This window comes from Zeus faber (genome assembly GCF_960531495.2).
Source record: "Zeus faber genome assembly, chromosome: 3".
Taxonomy (NCBI): domain Eukaryota; kingdom Metazoa; phylum Chordata; class Actinopteri; order Zeiformes; family Zeidae; genus Zeus; species Zeus faber.
In genome coordinates, this window is record NC_137190.1 from 11,353,693 (window position 1) to 11,368,847 (window position 15,155).

Genomic DNA, 15,155 nt, shown 5'->3' on the forward strand with positions numbered 1-15,155 from the left:
TATTTAAAATTGTCAAAGGTTGGGGTACAGCCCTTTTAAAATATTTTATTTATGTTCACTTTATCAAACAGAACAGTGTTGCCCTTTAAGTGAGAGGAGTAGGGTGTATGGGATGTGGGTGAAGCCTTAACCAAAATTGCTGGAGGTGCAGTTTTTCAGCGGTGAGTCAAACCAGTGTGATGTGGGAGATTTAGATTTCCTCTCGTATTTATACCGCAAGGAGGTCGGGTGGCGGCCGATCTCCCAATTGAGTAACACATAACTTTGCACGCACACAAATGTTTCACTTGAGTTAGAAATGGAGCTCCGAGGCAAAACTCTGCGTCATCATGAAAACAGAAATGAAACAAATAAAATGCAGGGCCAGAGCAACAACACTTATAAGTCCAAGATGGGGATTTGGCACAAGGGAAAGGATCCCTGCTGCATGTCTGTTCTACAGCCCACGTGTGTTGGGTGTATAACAGTGTATCAGTTCTGATTTCATAGTGTGGGGTGTGGCGAAAATAAATGGTATTTTCAAAGCAGATATCTAATTTTCAACCAGGGAGGTAGCAGAAGGAAGCAGTCTCAAGATGATTTTCCATCCAAATACACATATGTAATGTGTGCGTATGAGAAAAGAAACATCTTGCTGAAAATAGCCTTAAGGACAAAAAAATAAATAAAAAAAAATAGGCATGGCTGGGTGTTGAAGTGTCAAAATTGATGAATAATTTCCTGAACATTGCTCTATAGCAGTGTTTCATCAGTGTGGCGTGAGAGCTCACCAGGTGTGAACATGTTTGAATTCCATGTAAAATAAATAAATAATGTAAATATGTACTTGTGTTGCAAGATTGAAATGGCAAGGCTGTTCTAATGAATCCGATCCAGAGAGAATAGGGGCTCTGTGTTCATCTCAATAAACGTAGGTTTCGCTGAACTAGGAGGCCATAATAATAAGCACAGTTATAGATTCAAGATTCAAGATTCAAGATTTTTATTTGTCACATACATATACATACTTCCATACATATATGCAGTGAAATGTAATGCAACGCACCCGGTGATAGCACACAAGAAGTCCTAGGAAAAAGTACAAAAAATAAAATAAAATAAAAAGTAGAAAATTCCTTTCTAATAGACCGACTAACTGACTCCTAAAACGTAATACAGTAAGTGGAATACTTATAGAATAAGATAAAAAATATATAGAATAAAATACAATAAAAAATAAATTGAAATAAAATGGAATAGGTTGAAGGAATATGGCTATGTATATACAGATATGTGCATTTAAAGTGGCATGTGAATTAAAGTGGCATGTGAATGTGAATAGTGTGAGGTAGTGTTTGGGATAATACAGCACAGTATACAACAGTACGGCGCAGCAATACGGCATCACGAACAACCCTGAACAGTGACACAGTATGCGGTACAGTATGCTACATACAGTACAGTAGGTAGTGGAGCCTAGTGCATGGCTCAGTTAGGACCCCTGGTGAGGTCAGCGTTGACAGTTCTGATGGCTTGAGGGAAGAAACTCCGTCTCAGTCTCTCTGTTCTCGCTCCGTGACTGCGGAGGCGCTTGCCTGACCGCAGCAGCTGAAACAGTCCGTTGTTGGGGTGATGAGGATCCTTCATGATCCTACGGGCTCTGCTACTACACCTCCTGGTGTATAACTCCTGCAAGGGGGGGAGGGTAGTTCCAGTGGTACGTTCAGCTGAACGCACCACCCTCTGCAGGGCCCGCCTGTCCTGGGCAGTACAGTTCCCAAACCAGGCAGTGATGTTGCCTGTCAGGATGCTCTCCACTGCTCCAGAGTAGAAGGACTTGAGGATCCTCACCGAGACCCGGAATTTCCTCAGCTGCCTGAGGTGGTAGAGACGCTGCCTCGCCTTTCTCACCAGAGTGTCTGTGTGAACAGTCCATGTTAAGTCCTCTGTGATGTGGACTCCCAGATATCTGAAGCTGCTCACCCTATCGACAGAAGTCCCATTAATCCACAACGGCGCGTGCGTCCTCGATTGTGATCCACGCCTAAAGTCCACAATCAGCTCCTTGGTTTTGCTGACGTTCAGGTGGAGGCTGTTGTCCTGGCACCAGAGTGACAGGTCAGCCACCTCCTCGCGGTAGGCCTTCTCATCGCAGTCGGTGATCAGGCCCACGACCACGGTGTCGTCAGCAAACTTGATGATGGTGTTGGAGCTGGACCTGGCCACACAGTCATGTGTGTACAGGGAGTACAGTAGGGGGCTGAGGACGCAGCCCTGGGGGGATCCTGTATTCAGGGTGAGGGAGCTTGACATGTACTTCCCCACCTTGACCACCTGGGGGCGGCCTGTGAGGAAGTCCAGGATCCAGGTGCACAGCGGACCATTCAATCCTAGCTCCAACAACTTGACAGCCAGTCTGGTGGGGACGATGGTGTTGAAAGCTGAACTATAATCAATGAACAGCATTCTCACATAGGCCCCCTTCTGGCCATCCAGGTGCGTGAGCGTGGTGTGCAGTACCTGAGAGACCGCGTCATCCGTGGATCTGTATACGTATTTACGTATTTCTCTATACGTATTTCTGAAGTTTTTTTTGTGGTAAACAGTGGCGGAGGGTGGGATTTTTCAATTGTAAAAAGTGTCTTGACAGAAAAACGGTTGTAAACGACTGCCCTATAAAGGACCGGCTTGCATGCCAAAACGGTGGAGTTCAAATCACAGTTTAAAAATACGTAGGATGAGCACACTTTTGGAGTCTCCCATTATTAAAAAAAACGGGTGAATAATCAAGGTGCTAAAGTATGCATTAAATGCAAAGTCCAACCTCGAGCTTTGAGCCTCGGCAGTGTTTTTCAACCTGGACTCTGTAGTCTCCAGGAGTCTTCAGGTTCATTAGGACCTTGTTCTGTCTGGACTCTAATTGGCTCCATGCCTCCACGGCGGCTCATTACTGACTACGTGGCGTACCCCACCTGGCCCCCTCTCCTCACCGGAGGGTGAGGAAGTGTCTGGGACTGATTAAGCTCTTTCATTCACTCGTAATGTAGAAGTACAGGAGTAGCTCACACAGGTTCTCTGCAAAGTGATCACTGGAACGTTGTATAGTGATTAGGGATGGTTATTGGTACTCAATACCTTGAAGGAATTGACCGAAATAACCCAATACCAAGTAGTATTAAAACTTCTCCAGCCAAATGATACCTACATTCAATCCTTTCTGTACCCAGATCTAGAAAAAATGACTATTCGTGTCTTTTTGCTCTAACCCAATCACTGCAAGCGTTCGATTTAATGCAATGTGTGATTGGCTCACTACCGCAGCAGCCACAAGCCAGCCAATCACTGCAAGTGTTTTTCGATTTCATGCGTCGTGTGATTGGCTCACTATCACAGCAGCGGCTACAGCAGTCTGTTCAAGGACAGGTTCACCATTTTTCAAGTCCGTCTTATAACAACAGTCGGGTGTCCATATGAACAGTGTAAGAGGTTTTCCTCGCTGTCATCGTTCCTCCTGTACTGGCTATTTGTTTGAAATGACACAAATACTTGTACAGTTGTTTAATAAATATTTTAATAATTTTAACACTTTCAAAATGTGTTTGTGTAGAAATAATTTGGAAGGGGAGGAATGGTGGCATTCTACACATCTGAATGCTTCAATTCACATGACAGGTATAGTAGAAAAAAGGAGGTATTAAATGAAGTAATCTATTGGTATCGGTATGACTTTAAGGGTACTGGTATTTCGTACTGGTATCGTAATTTTACCCAGCCTTTATAGTGATGTGTAAAAATGATGACTCACCAAAGAGCTTTGTATATTCTGCTGAGTTTAACTGCAATGTGTGTGTGTGTGTGTGTGTGTGTGTGTGTGTGTGTGTGTGTGTGTGTGTGTGTGTGTGTGTGTGTGTGTGTGTGTGTGTGTGTGTGTGTGTGTGTGTGTGTGTGTGTGTGTGTGTTCATACCATAGACTGTATACAAAATGGATGTAGTGTTTGTGACGTCACCCACTGGTTTCTGAAGAGATGGTTTGAAGCCTCAAGTTTTTGGTTTACGTTCGTCGCCATCTTGGCTAGGAAGAAGCCAAATTGGGGTAGTGTTTCGGTGGGTTCTGTAAGCGTTGATGTCTTTTTCATGTAACAATACTTTTCAAAACGCCACAAAGATAACTTATTTCTTATTTTTAACAAACATAATTGGTTAAAACATTGAGATACGCAAACTTCCTTTTGCCCTCTTCATATTTAAAAAAAGCCACAGCGTCATTTTTAAAACAAGGCAAAAATAACCAGGAAAAAGAAATGAATGAGGGAAAAAGTTCAGTCTAATTACCTATGCACCATGACCACCACGGGTCAAATGGCCACCCGGCGGTTGGCAATTTAAGATTTACATTTTTTCTTCCATGTGAATATCACAGGTAAAATGGACACTCAGTCCTCCTAACATGGTAATTATCAAGCGCAGCAACATTCCCCTATTTGCTTTCTTTTTTTTATATACAAGTTCAGTTTTGAGGCAAAAACTCCACAATAATCCACTGAACTAGGAATCATTTCTGTTGAGGGCCTTAGATGGTTTTAGGTAATCTTAGATAATCTTAGGTAATCTTAAGTAATCTTAGATAATCTTAGATAATCTTAGGTAAGTGTGTATTCATTAAGTTTGGTTCGACATCTTAAGCAGGAATTTCAGTGTCTGAACCATCAACTGTCTTAGATTCCTTCGGTCTCCCCTCGTAGGATCCACTTTTAAGTCTTAATAATTCCTGGGGGTATTATGTTGTCAGTAATTTTTCCATATCCACAATATCACAACAGTGATTCTACCCTTCTCTAATTCCGTAAGTGTTCCATCTGCTGTTCGCTTGCAATGTTATTTTGGATAATGTTATTTTCCTAAAATGGGGCTGTTTGTGGCACAGACCCATGGCACAGTGTAATCCTTGTGGGACAGCAGTATCAGCTCGTGGAAGATCAAACGGGGGGTTGTCCAGCTAATTGGTTTCTGGTATTACTCTCTCCATTCAGTCGTCCAGACAGCCGTTCTTTGCACACAGACACAATAAAGCCAAAAATTGCATTCATGCGAATATGGAAATGACAAACCGACCCGATTTGATTTTCTTCCCAATGATGGGAGCAATGAGGTAATTCAAATTAATTAGCATAATTAGGGAGATAGGGAGCAGCTAGTGTGGCGTCGGGTGGCGGAGTCCCCCGGAGCGTGAAAATGGCCGACTCTCTGGTGTACGCTTTGAAGGCCCGCTAACTACCAATGCCCTCTTACCGTCCTCCTTTTCCCTCCACAGCAATTGATTGTGCGGAGAGGGGACACTTGAGCCTGCGCAGAAATTCAATTTAGGGTTATTACCCCGTATCAGTGATGTTCTTGCTAATTTGATTGCGTCCAGTGAAGTATCCTTTTAAAAACAATCGAGGACAGGCTCCACAAAGATTGCTTTTGCCGCGGTGCATACCTAATGACCAGTCTGCCATCGCCACTGCCCTCCTCCTCCTCCTCCTCCTCCACCTCCTCCTTCTCCGCCTCCTTCCTCCCCATCTCTTGCTGTTCTCACAGCGCGACCATTCAAACAGTGAGTGTATAACTCACAGAGAACCTCATGACTATTTTATTTCGGGGCTTGAGAAACGCTGCCTGGTGGGATTGCTTAAAAAATTGATACGGGTAATGTGCCGAGATTGCAGTTCCGCAGGGGGGGCGTTGGGGCCCGGGGCCGTGTGCGGCTCTGCTCCGTGTCTAGTGAGCGGAGGAGGACGGGGTGAACGGCTGCTGATCTCTGCTCGGAAAGCATCAGTGCCGCTGACTTGCCGATGAAGCTCCCCGGTGTTACCGACAGAAGGTGCCACTTACCTCCGGGGTGATCGCCATGGCAACGGGGCGTGCACGGGGTCAGAGCGACGAGGGACGGATGGTGTCTGGTGATGTCCGTGTGCATCTCCACAGACGGCTGCACAGAGGGCTGAAAGCCGCTGACCCCATGGCTTTCCCAGTGGTGGAGGGTTGAAAGAAATAAGATAATCAGATAAAAATAGGTCTTCCGTTCAGTATCATGATATCTATGATTTGATGACATTTTAGGTATGACTACCGGAGCCTTCATAACATATTTACACACAAAAGACAACCACTAGCAGGGCCAGACACTGACTTTTAGAAGTTGTTGCCAAGTTGGCACCCATGCATCGTCGGGCTCGGGGTGTAGGGCCCTAAGGTGCGTTGAGGTTCTGTCGCAGGTTTGGATAAGATAGTCACTGTTCCTTTTCCTGATCATTGACAGTTTCTTGGAAATGCAAAGTCCAGGTTACAATAAGCCGATTAGTGCCCCAGCGATGAACTGTTTAGTGTATTTACTCTACGGCTAGGGCACGACATTGACTTTTCCAAGTGGCTGCCAAGTTGGCAACCGTGCATCAGATCAGCTGTTGGTTGCCAAAACCGACAAAATGGTTGCCAAATTTCAATCGTTTTATAATTGGGTGAGTGATAACAAACCCATAAAATGAGAATCCATACTTCAGTTTTTTTCACTTGTTTCACCATTTTTGACAGAGTAAGTCAATGCACCAGAAAAAATGCATTTCTAAACATACAGAGGTATACTTCTCCTATTTATTATTATTTTATTTTTTACATTTGAAAAGTGGTTGACAACCAGACCACATGAGATGAAATGTTAATTACAACACCTAGAACCATCTACAGATCCATCGACACGGTAATGCAGCCTTTAAGAGAAAATGAAACAAAACATGCAACTATTTTGTGACATCACTATAACCAAAATCTCAGACCATATCGACTTTCATATCACTATATCAATATCGTATCAATATCTGTCGCTGAGCCCTTCATTGAAGTGTAGAAAATATGACATAACCACAGCATTTAAACGCACGGAGGCAAAGCTAAAACTTCCCTGGCATCCCCTGCCCTGTCTTCCATGTCTTTGGTGATTACAACTGACATATTTCATATTTCATACATCTTTCCCCATCACAGTGATTTGAGCCAGAATTCGGCCTCCGTCACCCTTCATCTGCACCTGTGTGATGGTGCGAGCATCTCTGTGCTCATCCCGTCGTCCTGTCGTTAAGATTTAAGCTGCTCTTTCTTCACTTCTCACCCTATAAACCCCACCCGCCTGCTGTCAGCGTCCCACCCGCCCTCCCGCGCTCCTCCCTTGTCCATCTCTTTCTTCCTCGTGCTCCTCATCAGCGGCCATCTTGTCTCTGGGCTCGGCTCGTCGGCCTTATCTCCCGGCTCCTCTGCAACTCAGCCCATTATCTCCCCCGCCGGAGACCACTAACAGGTTATTGACGGGATATGAGAGTGGCTCGCCCTGCTCCCGATAAAGCACCTGTCTGCCGGGAGGGCAAGATGAAGTGAGCGGAAAGTGCAGAGGACAGGTGGAGAGTGATGGTGAAAATAACGACGAGGAAGAGGAAAGGAAGTGAGGCCTTGATTTATATTGCTGCAGAAAATAAGCCAAGTCAAAGTCCTTGTCCTCTGTAACGGCCATCGTCTTGTTAATGCGGGGGTCCCCAACCTACAGTGCCCGGCCCCCACAGGGGGTCGCCAGAGATGGCGAGGCCAATTTTTTTATTGCCAATTTTTAAAAACAATATTTGGTTATCAGAAAACCCTTCTGATAGTCAAATATGCCCCGTCCCTCCGTGCCCTGTCCCCATGCTGTTTTTAATTATTTTATTTGGAGGAACGGTGCTCGGCTCTACGTTTCGCTCTCCACCATCGGGGCGCACGGAGAGCCGTGTCCGGACGAGGACAATTCACACATGAAAATATATTTATGAATCCCCATTGAAATGTTACCCCTGTGCATTTTGAAGGCTTATATCCTGTTATTGTAATGCACACTGACTGAAAAAAACAACAAAAAAAAAACGACTGAGAGGTTTCCGACCGATGATTAGATTCGTCGACTTTCAGGGGGGCAGTCCTAATTATGTTGAAGGATTGCATACCTCACCATCTTTCCCAGGCAAAATGTAATCAGGAGCCAACTCTTCTTGTGAGTTTTTCCAACGTGATTTGGTTACATCATGAGCATAACCTGAATGATACGAGTGACATGGCTTAAAGACATTATTCAAGTTGTGAAAAACGTCCATGGAAATAACTGTAGTGACACGCGGCGCCAGACGGGGGTGACATTGTCAAAGCGTACAGTGTATTTCCAGCTCTTCAGCCCCAAATGACTGAAACCCAACTCACCACAGTGCAGCCTCAGTTTCTCAGTTTACTCTTCTGTGTAAATATTTCCCCAGTGCAATTTCCCCCCTCCTCATCCATCTGGCGCTTTTTTGATTTTTACTCTTGGTCGATGCCCTCGTATCAACACCGTTTAAATGTACCCTTTAAAAACATGTGTACTACCTGCTGTGTTCGGCTCCTGTAATCGCTTCTGACCACAGTGGTATTTCTGCTGCCCACTCATTTCATATCGAGTCTGGCTTCATTATTACTCGTGTGAGACGATGGAGGATGTTTATCTAAGTGAGGTGGAGCGCTATCGAGCTGAAGCAGTTTGTCTTAAGTGGAGTCATCTGCTGTTTGTTTATTGATGAAGCTGATATGAGGCTGTGGGATCAGTCTTGTGTGTGTGTGTGTGTGTGTGTGTGTGTGTGTGTGTGTGTGTGTGTGTGTGTGTGTGTGTGTGTGTGTGTGTGTGTGTGTGTGTGTGTGTGTGTGTGTGTGTGTGTGTGTGTGTGTGACATTTCATGATGTGTGTGTGCGCAGATGTATATACATGCATTTTCTTTTTTTTTCTTTTGACTCTTTTTAATCTCATGAAATCTTTTGCAATCAGATTTGGGCCATTGTCCACCACATCCATCTCATGCAATCTGGTTGGTCATGGCCCTGCCCCCTAGTGGGGGGTGGAGGTGTTGCTGGGAGGGGGTACAGGAGATTAACTGAGAATAAATGATGTAGAGCGGAACTAAAATTGATGAATCCTTTATGATACATATTTAATTAAATTGAATCCTATATTTGTTATCCACCCATTTTTTGTTAGATTTCTTTTACATCCGAAAAAGCGTAGAGGAACTAAAATGATTAATATAATGGGAAAAACAGGAAGACAAAAAATGTATTCCATTTTTTTATAATTAATTTTTTAATCTGGTTGCCAAAGTGTGGGCCTGCCCCCTAGAAGGGAACGTGGGTATTGCAAGGGGTATGATTGTTACATTATATATGATGATTAAATGAAATCACATTTTATACCTTCATTTTTGTTATAGCTTACAACAATTAAATGAGCAATGTAATGGCAAAACAGAAAATAAATGCTTCAAATAAAAAAACGTTTAGGTAAGCAGAATTTAACTTGCACCTTTTACTGTTTAACAGCAACAACAACAACAAAGTATGAGCTGGATGAAAACATGGAGCTTCATGTTGTTTATAATGTTATTGTTTTTTTAATGGAGTTCACTATGACTCGCCTAATCACTTATTATGTTATTAAAAAACGAAATAAAGGACTGGGTTGGTATTGGTGGACCCGTATGAGGTACTGGTCCCCGGCCGCCGGCCCCGGTCTCGTGCCGCTTCTTCTCAGGAGGGCCGGCTGCCAGCGCTCGCCGGGTGCTGTAATACGTTTTATTTCATGTCGGCAGTCAAAGTGCCCAGCTCTGTCTCGCAAGCACTCAAACTGAGTCGAGGCCCATAAACACAAATTGCAGCGTGTAAATCCCTACATCCCGGCTGTCCGGGATGTACCTCCTCCCGGCAGCTGAGCATCTCTTTATTGGGGCGGGGGGCGGGGATGGAAGCCTGGGCTCGCATCTGTCTCCCGAATCTCCCTAAAGGCTCCCAAATCAGTCCTATTTGAATCTCGCCAGACGGCGCGGTGCTGTCAGACGTGACGCAGGACGTCCTCACGTGTGTGGTATGACACTGTCTCCCAACATTCGTTCTGCCACGGCACACTTTTTACGACAAAATATTCCCACGACAGCACGTCACTGTCCTGTCAACCACTGAAACGTCTCAAAAACATGGAACTGTACTTATTATTATTATTATTATGGCCTACTAATAGTCTGTGATGCAAGATGAACGTTGTCAATGACATTTCACTCTCACTTAAAAAAAAACAAAAAAAACCCCAGCCATCTCTTCATCATGATAAAGGACGGGCTGCCTTCTCAGCAGAGGAGCTAAATAAGAACGAAAAAGAGGCGCTTATTTCCTGCGGCAGCCTTCCGCGTGTTCGTCCCACGTATCTCTGGGTTGTGCCAATTAGTGATGCAAGACTTGTGAACGATTGGTTGGTGGCGAAACAAATCTTCTAAATGACTCTGGAGTCACTCCGCAAAATAGAGTCGCCCATTCGCGACTCGTTAACTGCAGCGCGCGAATGAGTGAATCTTCTACTCGTGAACAGACGATGAATACTGAAGATTTAATTCATGTGAAAAAAGGTGAAGGCATTTGGCGTAATTCATCAATTCGGCGACGGATTTACACTTTGCTTTCCACCCGGATGCACTGTAAATAATTTGAACAGCACTGATGATTGTTGTGAGAATTCCATTCACGACTCAGGGCTGAACCGACTCTTCTGACTTTTGTCACACCGACTGAATCACACCAACGGAGAGTCCATTGAACAAATATTTTTTACTGAGTCACTCGTAAAGAGCCCAATCTCCAAAAGAGCTAAACTTTCATCTTGTGCCAATTAGCAAATCCAGACGGCAAAGACGTTAATGAAGGAGAACTTTTTACTTTCCGAGAACTGGAATGTCCACCTCCTCTCCTCCCGAAGACGTGAAAAAATATATTCATATCCGCTCTGGGAATAGTTGTTTATTTTTGTCCTTGTGATGGGATGGATCCTTCAGTTTCTGTATTTGGGGAGCAGAAAAACCTTCAGAAGTGCCAGGAGTGTTTTTTTGTAATCACTGTTAAGGGGAAAAAGCCGCTTTTGCTGCTTTCCCCTCAGGGGTCACTGAATTGTGGTGTCACTGGCTGTTGGCACTTTGTTGAAGGTTGGTATTTTCTGTATTTTCTGACGTTTTGTTCCGTGGTGCACTCCTCAGGTTGGCTGTTTGTAGTGCACTGTTTTCTGGGTCATAAAAAAACAGCTGCCTGACCACTGCATGACCCGTGTACTCTTTCAAAATGAATAAAATGTCTAGTGTTTATTTCAGTGTTTAAATGTTGTTGTTTTTTAAAGCTTTAAGAGCAGCATTTGGAGGTGGGGTGAGGGAGGGGCAATTAAATAAATCCTATATTATGCATTTTTTTATTAAATTAAGTCATATGTGTTACATTTCTTTTTGTATATGTATTAGCTTGAAAATAATAATAATAATAAAATAATATATATTCCATATATTTCACAATACATTGGCATTATATTATTTGTATAGTTTTGGTTTATCTTTGCTTATTTTACTAATTTCATACACACTAACAATTGCATGTTACGTCTTTATAGCAATGTCACGTATACTAATTTATCGACATAAATAATTACAAACCAATCTTCTCATTTCACACTTGCTGAGTCAGGGATTAAATAACACTTTTCTTTCCTGACAGCTTTTTCAGATTTGTAAAATCCTAAATTCAACCCCTGCCCTGTTCGCCTGCTCACCCATAAGGAGCTTTTGAAAGTCAATCTGTGACAGGGGTTTTGCTCATTAGCCTGCACTATCGATGTCCGGCACTAGGGGGCAGTGTTCCTGCAGGTGATGTAAAGGGATGGGATGTGGAGGCATATTATGATTATTATTATTTTGTGAGTCACAGTTTGATAAAAAACCTTCATTTTATCGGGGAAAAAAAATAAAAAAAAAGATTGACGTGCATGTGAGGCTTGGTGAGATGGATCAAAAATATCTAGGAAGAGGGAAGAATAATAGGAAGAATAATAACACTAATGGCTCTCAGGTTATCACAGTCTGTGTTGCTGGTCTAGAGAGAAAGTGTCCTAATTACGCACTGTTTCCTACCATACCTTTCCATACACACTTGTCTCGTTCCGTAAGAAGACTTAAAATTAAATAACCTACATCTAAAATAAAAACACCTTGTTTTGCCGATCACTGGCTAGCGCATCGCTGGCGCGCATCTTCAGTGACATCAGAGAGGGAGGCAGGTGCGTAAAATGCACTCCCTCTTCGTACACCCATTTTGGATGGTGCCCGAGGTGGGAGCCTATGTCGCCTATAGGAAGAGCCAAGCCCCCCTGAATAGTCGAATATTCGTATTGAACAGCTGAATCCAATTCGACTGACAACATTCTGAGTTGGGTACAGCCTGAGAACAGCATAATCATCCTTGTTTAGGACCACTTCTGGTCAGAACTCAGAAAAAGTTCTCCCGTTTCTTTTTCTAGCTTTAGTAAATATTTTGGTTTATATTAAATTGCACATTACTTTATTTCTTTATGTTTATTTTTAGTTTTTTTATTATTATTTTTCATTTTTAACGTTATTGTATTGCCAACCCTTGTATTTTATTCTATTTTTTGGGGCAATTTCAGGTTTATTGTATTTGACCAACTTTTAAATTTTTTATTCTATTTATTATTATTGCCTATTATTATTATTATTATTATTATTATTATTATTATTATTATTATTATTATTATTATTATTATTATTATTTAACCTGTGCTGTCAGCATGATGGGCATACAACTCAGAGAATTTGTGCTATTGCATCTTGGACAGAGTTAGTCTGCAAGTGGAGTTAAAAGTTCTCAACCTGCAATGCAACTCTTTATTAATTCTTAAATCATCAAGAACTGCTGCAATAACTCTGTCTCATGGATGACCTGCAGGATGACAAGAACCCAGCTTTTTGTTGTACAGGACTGCCACCAATCCCCCTCTTTGGAGAACTATTTCAACATGCGTTGGTCTATAAACAACTAATCACTACTCAAGAGGGGATAATCACCACGGGTGAGACAAATAAACATAGAACCGAACATGTACAAACATGTTCAAACATGTACATGGAAAAACATAAACATCGGATGACCACATGTATTGAAAATACAGAGACAATCAGGTCCAGGAAAACTGGAACAGCAATTGGTCACGTGGCCCCTTCCTGTCATAGTTACGGCAGAAAATGAGGGAGAAAAGGAGAGGGATGTAACCAGGAGGGTGTTGGGGTGCATTCAAAGCAGCAATTTTGTTTTTGATGTGAGCTGGTGTAACACTGCAATTGATCCATCCATCCATATGTCTATGTATGTTCTTTCCTGACCTCCTCCTCCACCTCCTCCCTCTCAGCCGTGATGGAGGTCCAGGTCCCGGACGTCCCCGTGGTGGCCATGCACGGCCGGGACGTGCTGCTGAACTGCTCCTTCGGGGTCCCGGGCCCCGTGACCCTGCAGGACCTGAGCGTTTTCTGGCAGCTGACCGACACGCAGCGCAGCGTACATGGCTTCTGGGAGGGCCGCGACCAGCTGGCCGACCAGGCAGAGGCCTTCTCCAACCGCACCGCCCTGTTCCCCACCCGGCTGGCCCGGGGCGACGCTTCACTGCTGCTGCGTCGGGTGGAGGTGGCCGACGAGGGCAGCTACACCTGCTTTGTCCGGCTGAGGAACTACAGCAGCGCTGCCCTACTGCTGCTGGTTGCTGGTGAGATTCCATTGTTGAGTCTCCAAAACGTATTTAAATCTGGTAGCCTTTAAGATCAATCCTGCAGAGAAGACAGGAAATGATGATGGAAGAGTTTCCTCTGGGAGGTCGTCGGGTCAAAGTCCCAATTGTGTCTGTCTTGATCAATACCCGTTGCCTTTGATCATTAGCTGCTGATAAAATAAATCAGCCGTGGCTAATGACTACCACACAGATTTTCACACAACATTATTTTTATTATTTTTCTACACGGAGACAGAGAGAGACAGAGACAGAGGAATGGAGAGGAAAACAATTTCTTCAACGATGACAAATTGGTTCCATTTCCATCGGATTTATAGACGTCCCTTATTTTAGACGCCGTTTACAGTTAACGTTTTTTAAACTTCCGTCTCAGATAAAATATAACATATAGGGTCTCAATGGAAATCTGCCTGCCAGTCAAATGGAAGAGCTGGATGTCCTTCCAAAGTCCTTTATATATCAAATAAAAAAACACACAATAAAATATCCGAAATTTGTCACAAGAGTTGAAAAATGTGAACGTAGCCGAGACTCTTGGTTGGATGTGGAGATTTCCCACCCAGGATGGGTGGAGTTTATCCCAGAGGTGGCGGAGCTTTTCACTGAGAGGATGAATGAGACTTGAGACTATTGTCGTTACCCGCTCTCCAGCTACTCTTGACTCCATCCCGATCTCCACAATCCTATCTCCTCCAGCTCCCACTCCTCCATCCCTAGCTCTACCTCCTATCTTCTCCACCCCTCCTCTCCACACCCACACCTATCTCTACTTGCACATCATATTTTATCCACCTCCTATCTCCACCTTCTACCCCTAAATCTCTATCTCCGCCACCACCCCTATCTCCACCCCCTTTCTCCTCCATCCATCTCCCCTATCCCTATGTCCACCCCTATATCTCCTCGACCCCCTATATCTTTGACCCTACTTTTTCTACCTCCACCCCTGTCGCAACCTCAACCTCTGCCCGTTCCCTCTCAGAGCCTGCTCCTCCTTTTCCCGGGACCGCTCGGAGCCTGGCTGCCGGGGCTCCGTTTCCCCTCTCTGGGGGCCCAGCGGGTGCGGCTTAGCACCATGGCTCCTCTCTCAGGGGGGGGCAACGAAGCGAGAGAGATGGAGATAGAGGAGAGAGAGAGAGAGAGATGCGTTCAGTCTGTGTGATCTCCATTCTCCGTGTTATGTTAAGCTCCCTAAACATAATTAAGAATTTAATGGGAGCCGTGTCACACTGGTCCCAGGGAGTTTCCCCCCGCCGCCGAGAATCCAAACTTTACTCGGGGCCCAATTCACAAAAGGATTGTGCAGCTTTTGCGGCCGCTAAACCCACGCAAATAACAGAAAAGGCAAGCGTCACGCTCTGTGAGTTACGTCAAGCGTAATTCACAATGCACCTGCGAAGGCTGGAATGCCGCTGCGCTGCCATGCAAATAGCACCTCGGTGCACCGGTGCTACAGGCCGACCTGCCCCCATTTAGTGTACCAACCACGCAATTC

The 15,155-nt window shown here is 44.2% G+C and overlaps 1 protein-coding gene across 2 annotated transcripts in view; it reads left to right on the top strand.

Moving 5' to 3' along the window:
- cd276 (CD276 molecule) overlaps positions 1-15,155 on the top strand; it is an 81,596-nt gene that overhangs the window by 4,711 nt on the left and 61,730 nt on the right. For both annotated transcript variants that reach the window (XM_079998138.1, XM_079998139.1), the window contains exon 3: positions 13,286-13,636. In XM_079998138.1, coding sequence (XP_079854264.1) covers positions 13,286-13,636 — 351 coding nt within the window. The remainder of the gene's footprint in view (positions 1-13,285; positions 13,637-15,155) is intronic.